The following is a 20458-nucleotide window of genomic DNA, read 5'->3' as shown; positions in this document are numbered from 1 at the left end:
CAATCTTTAGAGTAAGCTGGATAGCTGCCCCTGCAATTAGGACACTTGAGTTTGTGCCTTGCATTCTGATTCAGTATCAGTTGTGCAGCCACAGTTTGGACAAGTTGCATCTCCACACTATGCTGTCTGGGAGTGATGAAATGTCTGGCATTTGTAGCATCTCAAGGGATTTGAGATAAAGGGCCAAACATGGCAGTTTAAATAGTCTGCTTTGACTGAAGCTGGTATATTCAGTCATTGAAAGTTACCGAACATTACGATATTTGATTTGATTTGATTTGATTTTTTATGGCGCATTGGCAGCTAAGGCCATAATGCGCCAAGTCAAGACATTACGATAACTATGTTCGGTAAATATCCCGAAGAACACGGGATATGGACACAGATGAAACAGAACAAAAGGAGAAACAGCAAACATAAGAAGTACAACCCCAGTGCAGCTGAAGTGGAACCAAACATGTTTGCTATATTCAGAACAGAAGGCCCAAGCAGAATTCGAAGAAATGGACGCCTACAAGGACCCACACCATACCAATGCAGAGTTCAAACAGAATCCACAGGCAGGTCATAGACCACCTCAACTTTAAATTTAATACCAGATTCCCTCAACAACAAAGGAGTAACACTAGATACCATCTGCACAGCCACTTACTGTTCCGCTGTAGCAGCTACTGGGATGAACAATGGAGAAACAAGAGACCAAAAGAAAACTAACCCAAAAAAAAACACCTGCTTGGAAATGAAGACTGCAGCAGGAGAAAGATCTAAGAGTGCAGATACGGTAACAAAGTCAAGGTTAACCTCTACACACAAGTAGTTCTTCATGGAGGAGAATGCCAGAAGTTTCTAAAACTCTGCCAGGGAGCTAAATGATTTTATAATAAGTGAAAGCAAAGTGGAGGAGAAATTGCTGAAGGCACTGGGGGTGGATGTGATCTATCCAGTTATATTAGAGAAGACAGCAAAGAAAGTAAGCATGCCATTACCCAGAAAAGAAACATACCAGCCATGATTATCAAGACCATCCTTAGACTCAAGGGAGGTCCCACAGACTGGAGACATGCAAATGTTCTCCCAATTCCAAAGGGGGAATCAAAAGATGTGAGTAATTAGACATGCTACTTCTGTTCCAGGAAAAATAATGGAGTCGCTGATTAAAGAATCAGTACAGGATCATCTAGACAAGACAGCAGTAATAATTCATACATAGCAAGGGTTTGCAAAGAGAAAGTCTTGTCTGACCAATCTAATTGCATCTTATGACGTGGTCACAAATGAACTAGATGCAAAAAATAATTGCATTTCACATATCATATACTGGGATTTCAGGAAAGCATTTGATAGGCTACTGTACAAATTGGAGCAGTATGGCATTAACGGCAAGTTGCTACAATGGATAAAAGGATGGTTGAGTGGGAGACGACAGAGAGTGGTGGTATCACTGATCTTTGTGGATTAAGGTTATTAGTGATGTCCCCCAGGGTTTGGTGTTGGGCCCATTGTTGTTTTGTATATTTATCAATGATATTGATGAAGGTATATCAAGCTTGATGTCAAAGTTTGCAGATGATACCAAGGTTGGTAGGGTTGTTAATGACAGCAAGAATGGTATGCTACTGCAACAGGATCTAGAAAAGTTGAGATGGGCTGAGAGATGGCCACTAAAGTTTAATATTGACAAATGCAAAGTACTGCATATGGGTAGCAGTAACCCGAGAGTAACATACCAACTGTACAGTACTACACTCAGGGTAATGGAGAATGAAAAGACCTAGGGGTAATTGTGCAGTTGGATATTTTCTGAGCAGTGCCGACAGGCTGCAAGAGTAGCTCATGGAGTCTTGTCAATGACATATAGGAATTTTGCTGGGAGGGATAAGGAGGTGATTATCATCTTGTATACGGCAATGGTCGGGCCATGCCTTCTTTGAGTACTGCATACAGGACTGGAGGCCTGAGTTTAGAAAAGATGTTGAACTATTAGAACAAGTACAGAAAAAGGCAACAGGATTAGTGAGTGGAACAAAGGGTTACTTAGATGGGCTGTTACGAAGATGGGCCAAAGTTCTCGAAATTGCAGAATTTAGCCTATCTTCATAACTAAGCACCTGCAAGGTGATCTGACTGAAGTATATAAGACCTTGAATGGTTTGAACAAGCTGAATGCTGATGGGATTTTTTTTTGCTCAGATTCTGCACCTGAGTGGACATAAATTTAAATTGAGGAAAAATGGTTTTAGAATAAATATGGGGAAATTTGACTTTAGCTAGCAGATGGTTGATTGCTGGAATAAACTTCCATCTGTCATTGTGGAAGTTGACAGCTTAAATAAATTCAAGGCTGAACTAGACAAACTTTTGGAGTAAACGGATGAGAGAAATGGGAAGGTGGTGGTGTCTTTTTTTTTTTTTTTTTGGCTTATGCGAAATATGCTTATTTTTCTTCCTTCATACGTCTCTACTAATGCTAAAGACATCCACAAAGCAAACACGAAACCCATAATCAGAGATCTGTAGAATACACTGAAACCCTCAAAAAACATCCTAACACTCAGCAAGAGACTTCGCCAATACAGGGAAAGTGCCCAGAAGAAAACACTAAACAAGACATCTGATTATAAATAAAATGCCTTCTACAGGAAATTTGGACAAGAGGAAAAGGAAGGAAATTCACCACCCTCCCTGACAAAAAGGCACTTGAGGAATTAAAAGCCAACAAGCCGAGCAAAAAATTAGCCATAAAGGATGCCTTTCCCCCAGATCAACCTAAAACAGAAGAAAACCACGAACATAAAAGAGATAAAAGATTTGGAGATTCAGGAGAAAGAAGTACAATTGATCAGGAAGTTCCACAACTAGTGAAACCCATGGGTAAATAACATCCACAACTATTGATGCAAGAAGTTCAGCTGCACACACCCAGTGGTGCAGTCCACCCAGATCATTAGGCACCCTGACACAATCCCAATCTTCGATTCAAGAAATCACTTGTCTGAAGGCTAAGGATAAACCCATCAAATTGGAGATGACTAACTGCCTCCCAAATATGGACAAGATCCTGGTCAGGTGCAAAATTAAGAAGATATCAAGACCATCTGGGAGGAGAGCATCATGGCCAAGCAGCAGAAGTGATGCAAGCAGATGAGCAAAGGATGCAAGGAGCAACCACTGGCAGTTATGGAGCAATGTACAAAAAAGCATCACTACCTGTACACAGCTTACATTCACTGCCACAATGCATTAAACTGCATGCCTTTATTGCTGGCTAATAGAGACACTAAAGATCTCAAAAATCAACCTGACACTGACACATTCCCCAGAAGCAATAATGCCCAAATGGAGGACAAGAAAGTTGAGAACATCACATCTGGACCAGTCACCATCAGAAGAGGATATTCCAGGCAGATGCTCTGAGTCCATTGTGGTTCTGTCTAGCACTCAATGCACTATCCACCAGGCTCAACAATAGCAAGTAAGGATAAATGCTAAAAGAAAGGCAGTAGAATCTGTACAGCCTCCCTCCCTGATGGGCATGGAAAATATTACATTCTATGCAAAAACTGAGAATCAACTGTAACGCCTACTCTGTATCAACAAAGAGTTCAGCACTGACATCTGGCCAAGAAAAATGTAAGACCTATGGAATACATTAGGGGAATTCAGTCGACTGAAAATATCAGCTGCCTACACATGATGCATGCTTACCAGTCAGAACACAAGGAGATCAAGGCCAGCCTGACTGAGAAATATTAACAGAGACTGAGAGGCTGCTAATATCAAAAATGAATGGCCGGAATATAGTGAGCTATAAAAACCTAAGCAGTCCTAATACAAATGTATTCCTTCAGAATCACAGACTGGATTCCATAATCATATGAGATAATTGCTCAACACTGAGCTGGATTATGAGATAGACCAGGATGATAACAACCAAGGACTGGCAAAACCCTTGCAATTGGCCATCAAGAGACTGAGAGGGATTGACAGACTTCACTGAACAACAGAATAAAACAATTAAGAAGTTGGGAGTTTGCTGAAGAGGCTAGTGGGAGCCAGACATGTTCAAAGCCACAAAGTTGACTTTTTTCATTTATTGATTTTAAATTACTATTTTTGTATAACTTTTCATTAAAATTTAGTAATATAGTATTCTCTTGTGATTTTCTAATTAATTTGGTGGATTTATTCTTTACTCAGCCCTGTAACTGCATAGAAAACCACAATCAATTTCTGCTGAAATTGAATCAACAATAGCATTTCTATCTGCCGCCATTGTTTTCGTATTGGTATAGCAGACCATGGAAGTTTATACGTAACTTGTACCAGTGAAATCAGTATCAGCAGATTATAAACTATAAATTATACCAATACTTACATGTTTTAATAATTTAACTTATCAAGTAGATCGTAACGTACAACAGTAATATTCATAGAGCTTTTAGAATAAGTAATTTGGCATATATAACTCTGCGTGAGAGTTCAAACAACATGGGTAGCAATAGATAGTTAAATGTATTATCTATTATAAATAATTAGATTATACAACTATAACGTTTTAACTTAATACATATAACCATTTAGATTAAAAAATGTAACATTAACTTAAACTTGATAGGAGATACAAAATTAATATAAAGTAACTCAGTAGGAGATAAAACTTAGTACTGAAATATATATATATATACCCCAATGAGCCAAAACATTATGACTACCTACCTAATATGATGTTGGTCCTCCACATGCACCCAAACCAGTTCATACCCGGCGAGGCATGGACACTACAAGATTTCTAGATGTGCCTTGTGGTATCTGTTACCAACACATAACCAACAGATCATTTAACTCCCATAAGGCTCAAGGCCCGTGGTTGAGATGCTACAGATAGGAGTTGCTGTTCCAACACAAACCATAGATGCTCAATGGGATTGATGTCTGGGGAATTTGGAGGCCAGGGCAATACCTGGAAGTCTTCCTCATGTTCCGCGAATCAGTCTCGAACAATCCGGGTGGTGTGGCATGGCGCATTACTCTGCTGAAAGAAGGCACCGCCAGAGGAGAAGACTGTTGCCAAGAAAAGGTTTACCTGGTCAGCAATGATATTTAGATAGGTGGTAGACGTCAGAATGTAAAGCACATGGATGACTGGACCCAGGGTATCCCAGCAGAACAACGCCCAGAGCATGACACCACCGCCACTGGCTTGTTTTCGTCCCACGGTGCATCCAGGTGCCTTCACTTCCCCAGGTAAATGACGCACGCATACCTGGCCATCCACATGGTGCAACACGAAACGTGATTCATCGTACCAGGCGACCTTCTTCCAATCATTCAAGGTCCAGTTTTGATGGTACCATGCCGACTGTAGGTACTGTTGCTGGTGAACCGTGGTTAGTATGGGCACTCGGAGCAGCCTGCGGCCATGCAGCCCCATTTAAAGCAGGGTTCGATGTACTATGTATTGTGACACATTACTCCTGTCACCACCATTCCAATTACCAGCGAGTTGCGCCACAGTCGCCCTTCTGTTGCCATCTACCATCCGGGAGAGCCTTTGCTCACGTCGAGCATTGATGAGCCGTGGTCGTCCAACATCGCGCCAGCTGTTCATGGGTTTCCCCTCCTTGGCCCACTTTCAGGAGGTACTAACCATGGCTGACCGTGAGCATCCACCAGCCATGCCATTTCAGATATGCTCTGACCCAGTTGTCTGACCATAACAATTTGGCTTATATCAAACTCGCTGCAGTCCGCTGCCTTTCCCAGCTGAAGAACAAGAGTAACACTGAATAACGAAGCTCAGTATCAGGTGTTTTTATACCGTGTCCCGTCACATGCACACACTGTAGTTCACCTGCAGTGTGTGCATGTGACTTGCATACCAACTCGCTGGTCATAATGTGTATATCGGTGTATATATATATATATATATATTGTTCTTATTGCATTATGATATAAGTTTAGTCTTATCTTTTTAAATGTATTGATATTGAATCAAAATCATGCCTCAGACAAAAGCAGCAAAGCAAAAGGCTCAAGGTAGTGGGAGTGCAGTAGCTCAGGGTAGAACTGAGGAGAGTGGCTGTCCTCTGAATCACAGCCTTTTGAAATGTACTGCTTGTTTGATGTTTGTAGAGTTCTCAGGAATGGGACATAATTGTCCTATGCAGGGCTCATGGAGTAGAATTTTTCTCAGCCTGGTCTATGCTTGTTAACAGGAGAGACTGCTTCTACAGGGAAGGGATACACTTAAATAGAAAGGGTACTAGAATATTTGCTGATGCTATCAAGGCAATGATAGGTGGGTCAGAAAACTGCTAGCTTGGGGGGGGGGGGGATACACAGACTAATAGATTAACAGTAGCCGCTGGCAGAGGTGAATGTGATTCTTGCACTGCTTCAATTGGAATGAGCAACAAACTGGAAAACAAGGCGCAGGAAATTTCAGAGACTACTGGGAGTCATCGCAGAACAAGTAAATAAATGGGCAGTGTTAGGGTAGCTAAGAAGAGGAAGAGGTGCACGTATACTTGTGTGTGTGCACCAATGCTAGGAGTTTAGTTAATAAATTTGATGAACTTGAGGTGTTGGTCAAATCATCAAAGGCAGATATTGTTGGGATATCAGAGAGATGGTATCACACAGATATAAGGAATGCAGAACTGGAATTTGGGGAGTACAGTAGGTTCAGAAAGAATAAACAGGATAGGAAGGGAGGACAGGTTATGCTATTAGTTAAGAAAAACACAAAATCTAAGGAAGTGCAGCCAGCTGACATGGGTGGACAGTACAGTGTTGAGTCAGTTTGATGTGACATAAGCACTGGGAAAAAAAAGTTGAGAGTAGGAGTGTGTTATACGTTATACTGATGAGTATAATGAACAAAGGTACAGAGAAATACAGTGGGCCAGTAAATCAGACTGTCTTATAATGGGAGATTTTAATTTCCCAGATATTAACTAGAACTTGTGGGTTGGTCACTCGCACACTAACAAGGCTTTTGTGGATTTATTGGATGATTGTTTTCTACAGCAGCATGTTTGGCGCACCCAGAGGGAGCAGTACTCTTGATCTGATTATCAGTAGTGATTCTTCACGCATTAAGAATCTGCAGATAAAGGAACCACTAGGTGGCAGTGATCACAGTGTGCTGAATTGGGATTTACTCATAGAGGTAACTACCATCAGGAGTAAAGGGAAGGGTTTTTGCTTTCATAAAAGTGACTGCAGTGGTCTGAGACGGTTTTTAAATTATATACAGTGTTACCAACTGATGATGTTACCAACAGAAAATTCTAAATGGGAACCACTCAAAGAATTAATCTTGGAACTTACTAGGCTTTTCATACCAACTAAGAAATATCGTTCAAGCTTTAGGCCTAAATAGATGTCAGATTAACTAATGAGACGTGGCAGAGAAGAAAAATAAATGGGATACATATAAATTAACAGGTGACACTGAAGCCTATAGTAGACATAAGCTGGTCTGTAACAAATCAAGTTACAAATTAGGTTAGGCAAGTAAATGCAGATTAAGAGAAATCTTTGCAAAGGATACAAAGAAAAACAGCAAACAGTTCTTCATTTATGTAAACTCTAGAAGGATAGGGCATGAATCAGATTGGTCCACTTGGTATCAATGGTTCAACTGTTCATGATCCTTCTCAGGTAGCTAACAAACTGAATGTGTATTTCGCATCTTCATTTACACATCATAAATGATTTTGTAATAACTGAGAGTAAGTGGAGCAGAAATAAGAAATTAATGCCTCCTTTTTATAACTGGACAGTTATAAAAAGGAGGCAGCAAAGAAAGTAAGTAAACCCATGGCCATAATTATGAGAGCTTCCTTGGACTCAGGGGAGGTACTCATGGACTGGAGATGTGCAAATGTGATTCCAATTCACAAAGGAGGATCAAAGGGTGACACAAGTAATTACAGCCCTGTTAATTTAAATTCTGTTTGGGAGAAATTAATGGACGCATGTGTTAAAGAAGCACCACAGGATCATCTAGACAAGACTTCAATTATAGTTCAGACCCAATATGGGTTTGTTAAGGAGAAGTCTTGTCTGACCAATTTGATTGGATATGATGTGGTCACAGAGGAACTAGATGCAAAAAATAATTGTGAATCATAGTGTTGCACATGGTTTGTTTGTTTGTTATTTGTTTTTTAGGAGCATTAGCAACTAAGGCCATATTGCTCCGGGGATATGGAGTGGCCATTCCCTGACCTTTCGGCATCCTCCGTATTTGGTGGTCACGGGCTCAAACCCGGTCTAATCAAGAAGCGTATGCTACGCGATGCTGCTCCTGCCCACCTGGCTACTGAGGTGCAGTGTTTTGAACATGGAAGACTACTGTACAAACTGAATCAGTATGGCATTAAGGGCAAATTGCTGCTATGAATAAAGGGATGGTTGAGTGGGAGAAGACAGAGTGGTAATCAATGGACACTGCTCTTCATGGACTAATGTTATTAGTGGAGTCCCCCAGGGTTCAATGGTGGTTCCATTGTTTTCTATATTTATTAATGATACTGATGAAGATATATAAAGCTTAATGTCCACGTTTCCAGATTATATGAAGGTTTGTAGGTTTATTAATGACACTAATGACAGTACTCTACTAGAACAGGATCTAAGTTGAGCAGATGGGCTGAGAGGTAGAAATTGAAGTTTAACATTGACAAATGTAAAGTACTGCATATGGGTAGCAGAAACCGCAGCATAACATATCACCTGTGTGGTACTACACTCAGGGTAGTAGAGAATGAAAAGGAAAAGGTGGGCAGGAGTAGCAGTGCGTAGCACACGCTTCTTGATTAGACTGTGGTTCGAGCCTGTGACCACTAAATACGGAGGATGCGGAAAGATCAAGGAATGGCCACCGCATATCTCCCCAGAGCAATATGGCCTTAGTTGCTAATGCTCCTAAAAACCAATAACAAACAAACAAACAAACCTCTGTATAAGGCAATGGTCAGGCAACACCTTGAATACAGTATACAGGTCTGGAGGCCTCATTTTAGGAAGAATATAGAATTGCTGGAGTACAGAGAAGGGCAACAAGATTAATGAATGAAACAAAAAGTTGCTCTTATGAAGAAAGGCTTAAGTTTTGCAAATTACAGTGTTGGGAGACTAGGCACCTTCTAGGTGATCTGATTGAGGTGTATAAGGCTTTGAATGGATTGTTCAGGGTCAATGCTGATGGGATTCTTCAGCTTGCTCAGATTACGAACCTGAGGGGGCATAAATTGAAATCGAGTAAAGACAGTCGCAGAACATGTGTGGAAGTTTGCGTTTAGCCAGCGGGTAACTGGAACAAACTTCCATCTGCCATCGTAGAAGTTGACAGCTTAAATAAATTCAAGGCAGGACTAGACAAACATTTGGAGCGAAACGTCAAGTTTTTTTTTTTTTTATTGTTGCTATGAAAACATAGCAACAAGCTATCAAGCTATACAAACAGCATGCAGTGCTTAACCTCAGCAATAAGCCCCCCTCCTCCCCATCACACAAAGAAAAGAAACAAAGACAGCAAGATAGGCAAAGAAGGCACTCAATGACATACATTACAATGACTTCTATCAAGAATAGATGAAACATAGATAAGATTTTCTCGTATGCACGTCCAGGAGAGGGAGCTCATCCCCAAAACCGAAGGATTCGTAGTCACCATTCAAGACTAGATAACGAACACCAATAACTACAGGAGATACACTGCCAAGGGCCCTGGGGTAACAGATGACACATGTCGGTATTGCCATGTGGTCCCGAAACCAATCGAACACATCACTGGGAGATCCAAACGGAATACGCTCATAGACATGACCAGGTTGCCAGGATAAAACATCAGAAGCTAGCTAGGAAATACCAGTTGATCAATGAAAGTGTACCAGATTACAACTACTTCAGGCAGTACGAGCCACCCCTACTCACAAACTATACTGGAATCATGCAGTAATAACAGACAAGATGATTCGGCACAACCAACCAGAGATAACATTCATGGACAAAAATATGACTATCTACTTTTTCGACTAGGTAGTGGCCCACATCAGCTACCTCCTGAGATCCTATGAGGAAAAGATCAGGAAGTACACAGACCTACGACGGGAAGTCACAGAAATGCAGCAAAGGGAACAAGTAATGACTATCCCAATCACTGTGTCAAATGTCAGCATGGTGCCAAAGTGCTTCCATTAGAATGTAGCAGCAACAGGCATCACAGAGAACACATACATGGAACACCAGAAAAACACGCTTTTGACCACCTGTAGTATTGTCAAAGAGTTCCTCACCCAATAACAGTAACCGAAAAAACAATCACTCCACACACTCATCAGGAGAAAGAGGATAACAAAATAATATAATTTAATAATTATTCTCTTTCTACTCCTTATGCATTTCTTTCCCATTACGTGATGGTTAATGGTAACAGGTGCTTGGGGTGATTTTTATGTCAAGTTACTGTTGTTATTAGTTGAAGAAGTCTGATTATCCTACATATATTCAGGATTGTGACTTTCTGAAGTTCCTTGTAGGTGTTCTATAGGAGGACAACTGCTGTTAAGCTCTTACATAACACTTTTGTACAATGCCAGTGGTTGAAAAACCTATCAGGAAAAAGAGGATAACAAATTAATAATTATTTTTATTCTCTTTCTTCTTCATTGCATTTCTTTCCCATCCCTTAAAGGGTAATGGTAAGAGGTGCATGGGATCTGAATGATGTCCAGTTACTGTTATTAATTGAGAAAGTCTCTTTCCTATAGGTGAACAGAACATAACATATTGCTGCTAAGCTCTTGCATAACTCTTTCACACCATACCAGTGGTTTATATGGTGACGGGAATGGTCGTTGCTTGTTCCACATGCAAAATCTCTCTGACTTACTGATCTTTTCCTTGTAGGTTTTCTACATGTTGCTGGTGTTGGGCACTACTATGTCAATCAGTTAGGTAACCATTTTCTACTTATCAATGATAGTTATGTCTTTTCTGTTCTGTGGGGCCATCTTGTTTATTATTTTGTCAGGGTCCAAATATAGTTTGTGAGCAGCGAGTTCTTGTACGGCTTGAGTTTCATACTTGTAATATGGTACAAATTTTTTTAATCTAATGTTACTTTTGAGCAGTGTATGGAATTTGTCTGTCGTATTATCAAGTTGCCCTGCTCATTTCTATGAGTGTACTCCGTCTGGTTGATCAACCTGCATATGACAGTGAAGTACTGGATTTTTTATGGAGGTCAGGTGGCATCAGTGACATGTATCATCCATCACTCTGGGGTTCTTAGTGATGTATTTCCAGTATTTCCTTGTGTTTAATCTAAAAATATTTCTTGACTAAATATCTAAGAGTATGAAAGCGGTTGTTTATGCATCACTTCAACTACCCAAGTAGCAGAAATTTCCTATATTTCCTGCTGATTACCTGTCCTTGGATGGCAACTGCGAATCCTTTGGTTTCAGGAAAGAGTCTCTTGCTAGTGAGCCATGCATTCAAAGCCATATTATATATGTAGTATATTGATGAGGTCATTGTAGTGTCTGCCATGGCAGGTCTTCTTTGCCCATCTTTCTTGTGTGTGTGTGTGTGTGTGTGTGTGTGTGTGTGTGTGTGTGTGTGTGTGTGTGTGTGTGTGTGTGTGTGTGTGTGTGTGTGTGTGTGTGTGTGTGAGTTGGATTCTCCTTTTTGGAGATGAGCAGTGTGTGGAATTTATCTATCCTATAGTTAGGTAGATCAGAACTGTGTTTTCCTGGAAATAATCTTACAGATTAATTAGAAATAAGGAAGACAGACATCAGAATGTTAATGATAAATTGATAATGAATGCTCATTAACATTTCAAATGGTTTGACACATACACACAGTAATTTTAAGTATGACTAAATATATACCAACCTGATCTGGAGCCTTTCCCTCCTTTTACCTCAGTGCTTTTCTAAAAAAACACTTCTCTGAGTTCATTATAAGATATCACTTATTTTATAGCTACCTTACTCTCTTAACATTTCTCAGAGTCAAATTTCCTTTTGACTGCAAATATTGTTAAAAAGTGTGTCTTCAACTCACGTGCCTTTCTTCTAGGCTTTCTATGGACTAGAACCTGACAGACTACTTGATCTACTTCTTTTTTTTTATGCATTCCAGAAGAGTTCCTCATCACCATAATCCACTTATTTTAAAACTAACATTGTTCAGATTTTAAAATAAGTGGATTATGCTCTTGTTATGGCAATGATTAGATTTTAATTATTTTAAAATCTAATCTTCAAGACTCAAAATTTTCTCACAACCATAATTAAAATTACAAATGTACTGAGTTTAGATTCAATACCAACTACCTTGAATTCAGTATCAGCTAGGAATTTGATAAATTTATTATTACCTTGGCTGTCTTGTCTTGAGAACCTGTTGCAACAACTTTATCATTTGGTGAAACAGCAATGCAATTAATGCTTTTCTCATGGGCACTAACAGTATACTTTGCAACCAAGTTACCCTGCAGAGATGAATCAAGAATATCCTTAGGCAGGGTCCACAGCTTGAGGGTGGTATCATTTCCGCCAGATAAAATAAATAGCATACTTAGTCTAAAGTAAGAAATACATAACAATTAATGTAATTATAATGTTCACATTTGTTTTTTACAATAAAAATTATAATTACCAGCAATCAAAGCAAACATTTAAAATACTTTTAAGGAACACAAATCAGAAGTGTTTTTCTAACATAGAAACAATATCATTAAACACAGACACTGTATATTAAGTCATAAAAGCTGTAGGTAATAAAGTAATTTTAGATAGGAAATACATTAATAGTGCCAATGTGTGTGTGTGCGTGTGTGTGTGTGTGTTGAAAAGTTTCTAGTCTCTCATAGAAGTAATACAGAAATGTGGTGAAAGGAGAAAATATTTAAACAGTATAAAAACATACAGGCCATACTTCATTTATTAATATTAAAAAATGTTAATGTTAAATTTTTGACTGTCAAAAAAATTTCTCTTGTATATTTTTTCTCTTGAAAAGAGTGAAGATTTTAATTTGTTTAATGAGGCCTACAATTGGATCATTGGATGCTACTATGAAGAGTTATCTAAAAGTACAAGAGGAAGGTAAACTTTTTTTTTTACTCAGAGTAATATACTACCCAATTCTGTTCTAAATGGAAAGAGAAAAGACAGTCCTGGTTGTGTATTTTTGGATTAGGAACAAAGGCATTACTGTAATCAGTTCCATGAATTCAGGAAACCTAAGGTTGTACTATAAGTTATTCTAGTGATTGTATAATTAAAACCCGAATTTAAGATCAGCCCATTTTAGCAGTTGGTATTCAACACCTAGAAGATTATATGGATTGCATTAAGCAGCTCTGGACCACACAGCTATGGCATAAAAGATGAAAAGATTACAAAAATATTTTAATATGTTTTGAGATAATAGTCAAGTTAAATTTATGAACTAGACTCTGTCATAGCAACCACGTTTTATTGAAAAAGCAGTACATATAAATATTTTTCAGGATTTGTTGTAAAGAGTAAATTATCATCAAAATAGGTTTCCAAGCATTTGTGCACCAGAATTTTCCAAGTATTGCAGGTGATAATTTTATTATCACCTGCAATACTTGGAAAAGAAACTTCTTTGACATAGGCAAATGAAACACAATTTATTAGTATTTCCAAATCATAAGAAGATGTTGGTTTTGTTGGTTTGGTTTTATTGGCGCATTAGCTACTAAGGCTATAATGTGCCAAGACCATGTCATTTATAAAAAAGTTTAAACTTTCAGTGACCTAATTAGTTAGGTCACTATGTCCAAAGGTATAATAAATATATAAAGGAAAAGTGTATATTTTATATTCGATTAAAAATATTTATTGATTTTAAAAAGCTAAAAACAGCTGACACATTGTCATTGTCGGATAAAATCTGACTGAGTGTATACGGCTCAGTCAGATGATTAAAAGCGGTAAGACAGATATTTCTAAAATCTGGACAATCAATTAAAATGTGTCTCATGGATAAAACTGTGCCACAGTTCTCGCACATAGGAGAGTCATCTGCCCTCAGCAAAAAAGAATGTGTAAGATGACCGTGTCCTATGCGGAGACGAGCTAGAACAACTTCCTCCTTACGAATCCTGCGCAGTCTAGACTGCCACAGTTCAATTACAGGCTTTATACGATGTAATTTATTCGCAGTCTGCCTATTCCACAAATCCTGCCATTGGGAATGTAACTTTTGCTGTACTATTTGCCTGTAGTCTGTATAGGGGACTAACAGGCAGCAGTTATTATTGGGAATTGCTGATTTGGCTGCGGCGTCAGCCAAATCATTTCCCCTAATCCCAATGTGGCTCGGAATCCAGCAGAAGCAGATGTCATATTCGCGTTCATGGAGAACGTGAATCTTCTGCTGAATGCTAGACAGAACTGGATGAGGATTATACCTCACAGATATTAAAGCCTGTAACACACTGAGAGCGTCGGAATATAAAATGAACCGTTGGTATTGGCATTCACTAATGCGATCCAAGGCTAACTCTATGGCATGCAGCTCTGCAGTAAAGATACTGCATTCAGAGGGAATCTGCTCAGATGTAGTGCTGTCTGTAAAGACAGCACTACACGTCGGAAGTCGGAATCATCCCACGTATGATTCCGACTTCGAACCGTCTGTGTAGACTGGCGCGAAGTCGGAATGTTCAGCTCGATGTGCTGAATAAAGCTGCAGGTAGACCGATGATGGAGTGTCCGACTTTCCCCAATTTCTAAGGGATAAGTCACATGCCGGGAAATGAGCATGCCAGGGTGGAAAGGGTTGCTTTGGTGTTTGGGCAACCTTGTCTACCTTCATATTAAGTTCTTTGAGTAGCTCTTGGAGACGAATACCAAAAGGACGATTGGCAGTCTTACGGGTGCTATACAAATTTTCCCATCGTGGCTCAAAAACGAATGGCCACGTAGGATGGTCTGGCAGGGATTTCAGTTTTAAGGCGTACTTTAAAGACAACTGCTTACGACGAAGCGATAACGGTGGTTCGTTTGCTTCGACGTATAAGCTCTGGACAGGGGATGTTCAAAATGCTCCAGTAGCGATACGTAGAGCCTGATGATGGACAGGGTCCAGCCATCGAAGGGCACTGTCTCTGGCTGAACTATATACTTGGGACCCATAATCTAATTTGGATCGCACAAGTGCACGATAAAGCCATAGCAGGGTGCATCGGTCTGCACCCCAAGATAAAGAGGAGAGCGAGCGGAGCATATTAAGGGCTCTTGTGCACTTTGTGCGGAGTTGACGAATATGATCCAAAAACGTGAGTTTTTTATCGAATATGAGTCCCAAGAATTTTGTGTTCGCTGCTACTGGAATAGCATTTTGTCCGAGCCTTAATTCAGGTTCAGGATGAAGATTACATCATAAGAAGAGAAATAGCTTTCATTTATTATCAAGATAATGAATTATCGGTTTCTTGAAATATAGTGCCGGACAAAAAAACTACATCACCTTAAAAAAAAGTAACATTTGTAGTGAAACGTATAAGATATTCTGTGATTACTCTCATTTTGTTTGTCGCAAAGCAAAGGTCACATAACGCTTCTATTGCAGACAATAATTGCAAGGTATTGCATCAGTCATTTCTATAAATACGGCATTGGAAGGGTATACACGCTAACTAGTATCCTGTTTTTCGGAGGTGTAAGCATGGCTCCATATGCTTAGTTGATACCAAGAAAAAAAAAAAAAAAGTGTACCTGTTCCTCTGTCCGAGGAAGGGCTTTCTACACATGCTATTGCTGATAAAATAGGCTGCCGCTCATTTAATATCTGGAAAGATAAAATCCCTGTGCTGATTAATTTGTCTGTTTTATCAGTACTCTCTGTTCACACCAGTCAACAGTAACCCGGGTGTTGAAATTAAAGCATGAAACTGGTGATGTGAAGAGAAGATTCATAAGAGAGTGACTACGCCTTCCCAAGATCGATATTTTAAAAGACTATGCCTTCGTAATCGCATGCTAGTGCTCCTGATCTAAAGTGCTATCATAATCGCCATGATAAAAATCCTGATCTAAAGTGCAAAAATATAATTTTGACATCATATATTTAGATTTCAGTAAAGCTTTTCACACCGTTCCACTAAAAAAACTGCTATAAAAATAGCAGTGAAATCACCATAATTTACCTGTAATAAAACTACGAAATTTATACAATTAAAGTATCTCATATCACAATATGAGATACTTTAATTGTGTCTCGTATTGTGACTATTCCTTCACAACGAGTTACCATGCACTGCTATTTCAAATAAGTAACGCTTCACCAATGGAGAAGACCATTGTTACTTATTCTCAGACGGCACTGTTTCAAGGCTAGTTGGCCTATCATCAGTGGGCAGGTAGGTAACCCAGTGTTGCAATCATGCCAACCCAGTTGTGAAGTATAATTGCACAATATGAGAAGTAATAAGTTACGGATTGGTAATGCACTATAAAAATTGGTAATACACTATAAGGCGTAATAAGTTACGGATTGGTAATACACTGTAAAATTAACAGGGAAATCACCATAATTTATCTTAGATAAATTATGATGATAGCATAGTATGGGAAATGTTTTGTTGACAGGAGGCTGTGTCTATTGATACCGAGGTTAAATGTGATCCAGGGAGTACCTGAATTTTGTATCAAATCTGCTGTGCCCTGCAATATTACAATTACATCCTGAAGGCAATAGCCACTTTATGGATGACAATGCAATTGCACATCATACCAGAATCATGCAAGAATGATTCAGAGAACATGACGCCGATTTCCACCTGATCTCAATCCTACTAAAAATGGGTGGAATATGCTGAGAGAGCTATGCAACAATGAAGTCGTCCCCTTCAACTTTTCCATAGCTTGCAATATTCTACTGGAAGAATGGTTACAATTAGACCAAAACGCATTAAAACACCTTCTACAATCCAAGGCATGCCATACACTCTTGCTGTTATTATTCAGGTGACATTTAAGTGGACCTAAATTCAGCAAAGTCCAGATGGTCTGTGACTGCCAAATCCTATGCTTGCACCTTCACAATGGTGGGACTGTTAGTAATCCTAGGTATAACCCCCATGCACAAGCACACTGTGGGTGACCATCCAAGTGAGAACCAGCATAGGCAGGGGATTGAGGTGGGGCACCCACACCACACAGAGAAATGCCACCCCTCCATGTTACCATGCAATGACTCATCAACAAGTACATTACCACCACTTTGCTTTTTGGAGGCTTGAAGTGGTGGAACCCATGTTTAGTCTGCAGAGCAAAGTTCTGGTCCATCCCTCATCTCTTCCGTGCAGTATGACTGATAGCTTTTGAGGTTATGATGAACTTCAAAGCGAGATCCAATCTTCCTTACATTTCAAGGGAACAGCTCTAAAACGGTATTCGCAGGCCGGCCGCTAGTTAGTACACTGGACTGAACCTATTGGTAACTCTTTAAGAGGCTTCTGGATCAGCTAGTGTATAATCTTGCTACCTCTACTCTGCCATATAGTGACTGGAGGGAGGCTGAGTAGTGTGTAGGCAGGAAGGATTGTCAAGGCCATGTTATGTCAAGGATCTGGGTATATTCTTACCATGTGTACGCCATATCCAAAAATTTCATTGCTTCATACAGCATGGCCCACACTTTTTCTTACTATTGAATACACCATGAATTGTCAAACTAATAGAGCGAACTTAGCTGCGAAAAGATCTAAACCTCCTAAACACTTCCTAGTTCATTGCACAAATATATGCGGTCTCAGCCGACCGGGCTAGCCGGGTGGGTAAAGTGCCTGCCTGGCAACCCAAAGGTCGCAGGTTCGATTCCCGCTTTGGGCTTGGATCAATGTACTGCAAAAACCTTGGGAGGTGCATTATGGCCACAGAAGCCTATGCGCGAACAACTACCAAAAAAAAAAATGCGGTCTCAATTTTCCACTTGCCATTTCCACTTGCAGTCTGCCAAACCCCATGTACTTTTTCTCACAGAATCTCAGTTATCGGTTGATTGAACCACTGCTCATCTCAGTTACCCAAATTATTTGCTGTATGATTCCTTTTGTCTTAAAGTGGTACTTGTGCATATGACCATTCCGATATATCCTGTCAGAGACTTGGTAATTTGTAATCTCCTCTTTTCGACCTACTCTGGCTTAAAATCTCTCCACCTCATTGTGTCAAATTCATCTGCTGTCTCTACCATTCTCCCAACTCCACTAATCACTTGGAACTCTTTCACTTCCTCTCTTTGCAACTTGACTTTCTCCAGTCCAACTTTCCTAACAGTGAGATAATTTTCCTTGGTGATTTTAATGTTCACAATTTCTTCAAGCTGGCTTCCGTTTTCTAGTCACACCGACCCAGCTGGTCGTGAAGCTGAGGCTTCGGCAATTACGAATGATCTCGCACAGATTGTTCATTTACCTACAAGAATACCGGAAAATCCTAAACATACAGCCAACACGCTAAATCTTTTTCTCGCAAACAACCCTTCTAAGTACATGGTCGAAATGAGTGGACCTTTAGGCACCTCAGATCACAACTTCGTGATTCTCTCTTCTCCAAGGGAGCTTTTATCAGATTCAGCAATAATCTTAAAAAAATTTATTTCAAATCATAAACTTCTATTATGCGAAGCCTTATCTACTGAATGGTTCCATCAGAACTTGCAAAATGAGGTTCTCAATACGAAATTACCAACCAACATTTCGCCAGTACGAGGTCTAACAGATAGAAAGTTTCCAATACATGCTTTAGCTATGCATCCTGGGAGTCAGGTTCCATCTATAAAAACACACCCAACTTTCTTTTCTTGAAAAACCAACTGACAACATTTTACGAAAGTCTCTCGTCAAGACTCTTTGTTACTCAGTTCATATTAGATATCATCATCATTAGTGTTTAAATTATGTATGACAACTTAAGTAAAGAGCAGTGCACTCCTTTTTCCTTGGAACATTTTTAATTTAACTTTCACTTTTAAATTCCATATCTTCAGACCATACGAATTCAGAGGTGAGTACTGTAAAAAAAAAGTTTTTGCTAAAACTTAATGATGAAAATAATCAGCATTAGGAACCCTTTCCATAAAAATATTCACACTGACTTCTTACTTCTGCAACCCTATTGGTATTTGGTCAGTTGGCCTATTTTCTCTCTTAGCAGTTCTATCTTGTGCTGTAGCCTTCTTTCCCAAGCTGGTGGGTACTTGTCTTCACATTTTGTTTTCTGTTGGTATTTGATTTCTCTTCCATTCATCCTGGTGGCTGCTATAGCAGTCCAGTTTGGATGATAAATGCCTGTTTGGATGATATCTAGTGTTACTTCACTGTTTTTGAGGTAATCCAGTACTCTCAAATTTTGCTAGGGCCTTCTTCCACTCTTCTTCTCTTCTGAATATTTCAGTATTATCTCTTTCCATGTCAGATGCTTTGGAACGTAGTTCTTGTACTTGCTATTCCTCCTCCAGTTCTGGTTCCTGTTGTGTTTGTATTCTTTCTGCTTTATAGTTGGTTGCTCACATCCTGCTTGAATTTTTCCAAGATTGCAGGAGCTATCAGATTCTTTGCGACAATGGTCCATCTCTGGTCTGCTATTCGTTGTTTGGATTGAATACTCAGGAATCATTCCAAATACTTGGTGTCTAGTTTCATCCTGTACATTGTCATGTCAGTCTCTTGCTTCGTTATTTCGTAATTTGCTATGCTCACATGATGAATGTATACCTTTCGATGCTCCACTTCATATGTTGGCTTTTTCTTCCTTCATGGGTGGTTACTAGCACAGTTTGTGCACAAAGCACTACCAGCTGATTGGGCTTGCCAGCCTTACCCTTCCCTTGTGGTAGCCATACAAGGGAAAGCACCAATTGCACCGTCTTACTCAGCAGACTGTTTCTGACCTTTCGAACTGACCACCTCTACTTAAGACCTGAAAATGAATGACTTTATCTTGAGCCACATTTAATGCAGTATGTTCAATGTTTCTATTTCTTATCTTCATCGAGCTATGGACGCAGACCTGTTAAGCATTGGCTTTTGCAAGCAGTGGTGGTAGTTATTGGGAGTGACACCACATGGCATCTCTCTCTCTCTCTCTCTCTCTCTCTCTGCAGCAGCCATCACTTTGAACTTTGCTATACTTTATATGTATGTATTTTAGTATTCAAGTGATAAAGATCTCCCTGCCCCCCCATATTGATTACTGAATATCAAAACATAAGCTCACCTTGAACATGCTATTGCATTTACTGTATGTGTATGACCATAGGCAATAAAAAGTGGTTCTGCTGCTTTTTTTTTAAGACACATATGCCACGCACGAACGGTATTATCCTGAAATTATAATTATCACATAAGTTTTCGTAAACAATATATCTATTGTAAAATATTTATTCTTATAAA

The 20458-nt window shown here is 39.5% G+C and overlaps 1 protein-coding gene across 4 annotated transcripts in view; it reads right to left on the bottom strand.

The window, feature by feature from the left end:
- LOC150075057 (transducin beta-like protein 3) overlaps positions 1–20458 on the bottom strand; it is a 472089-nt gene that overhangs the window by 236121 nt on the left and 215510 nt on the right. For all 4 annotated transcript variants that reach the window (XM_090388931.1, XM_090388932.1, XM_090388933.1 and 1 more), the window contains exons 11-12: positions 20283–20389; positions 12401–12605 (exon numbers count right to left, since the gene is read on the bottom strand). In XM_090388931.1, coding sequence (XP_090245057.1) covers positions 12401–12605; positions 20283–20389 — 312 coding nt within the window. The remainder of the gene's footprint in view (positions 1–12400; positions 12606–20282; positions 20390–20458) is intronic.

The sequence above is a fragment of the Mastigoproctus giganteus genome, chromosome 14 (assembly GCF_048544385.1).
Source record: "Mastigoproctus giganteus isolate SK-2022 chromosome 14, ASM4854438v1, whole genome shotgun sequence".
Taxonomy (NCBI): Eukaryota; Metazoa; Arthropoda; class Arachnida; order Uropygi; family Thelyphonidae; genus Mastigoproctus; species Mastigoproctus giganteus.
This window is presented reverse-complemented; position numbering and strand designations above follow the sequence as displayed.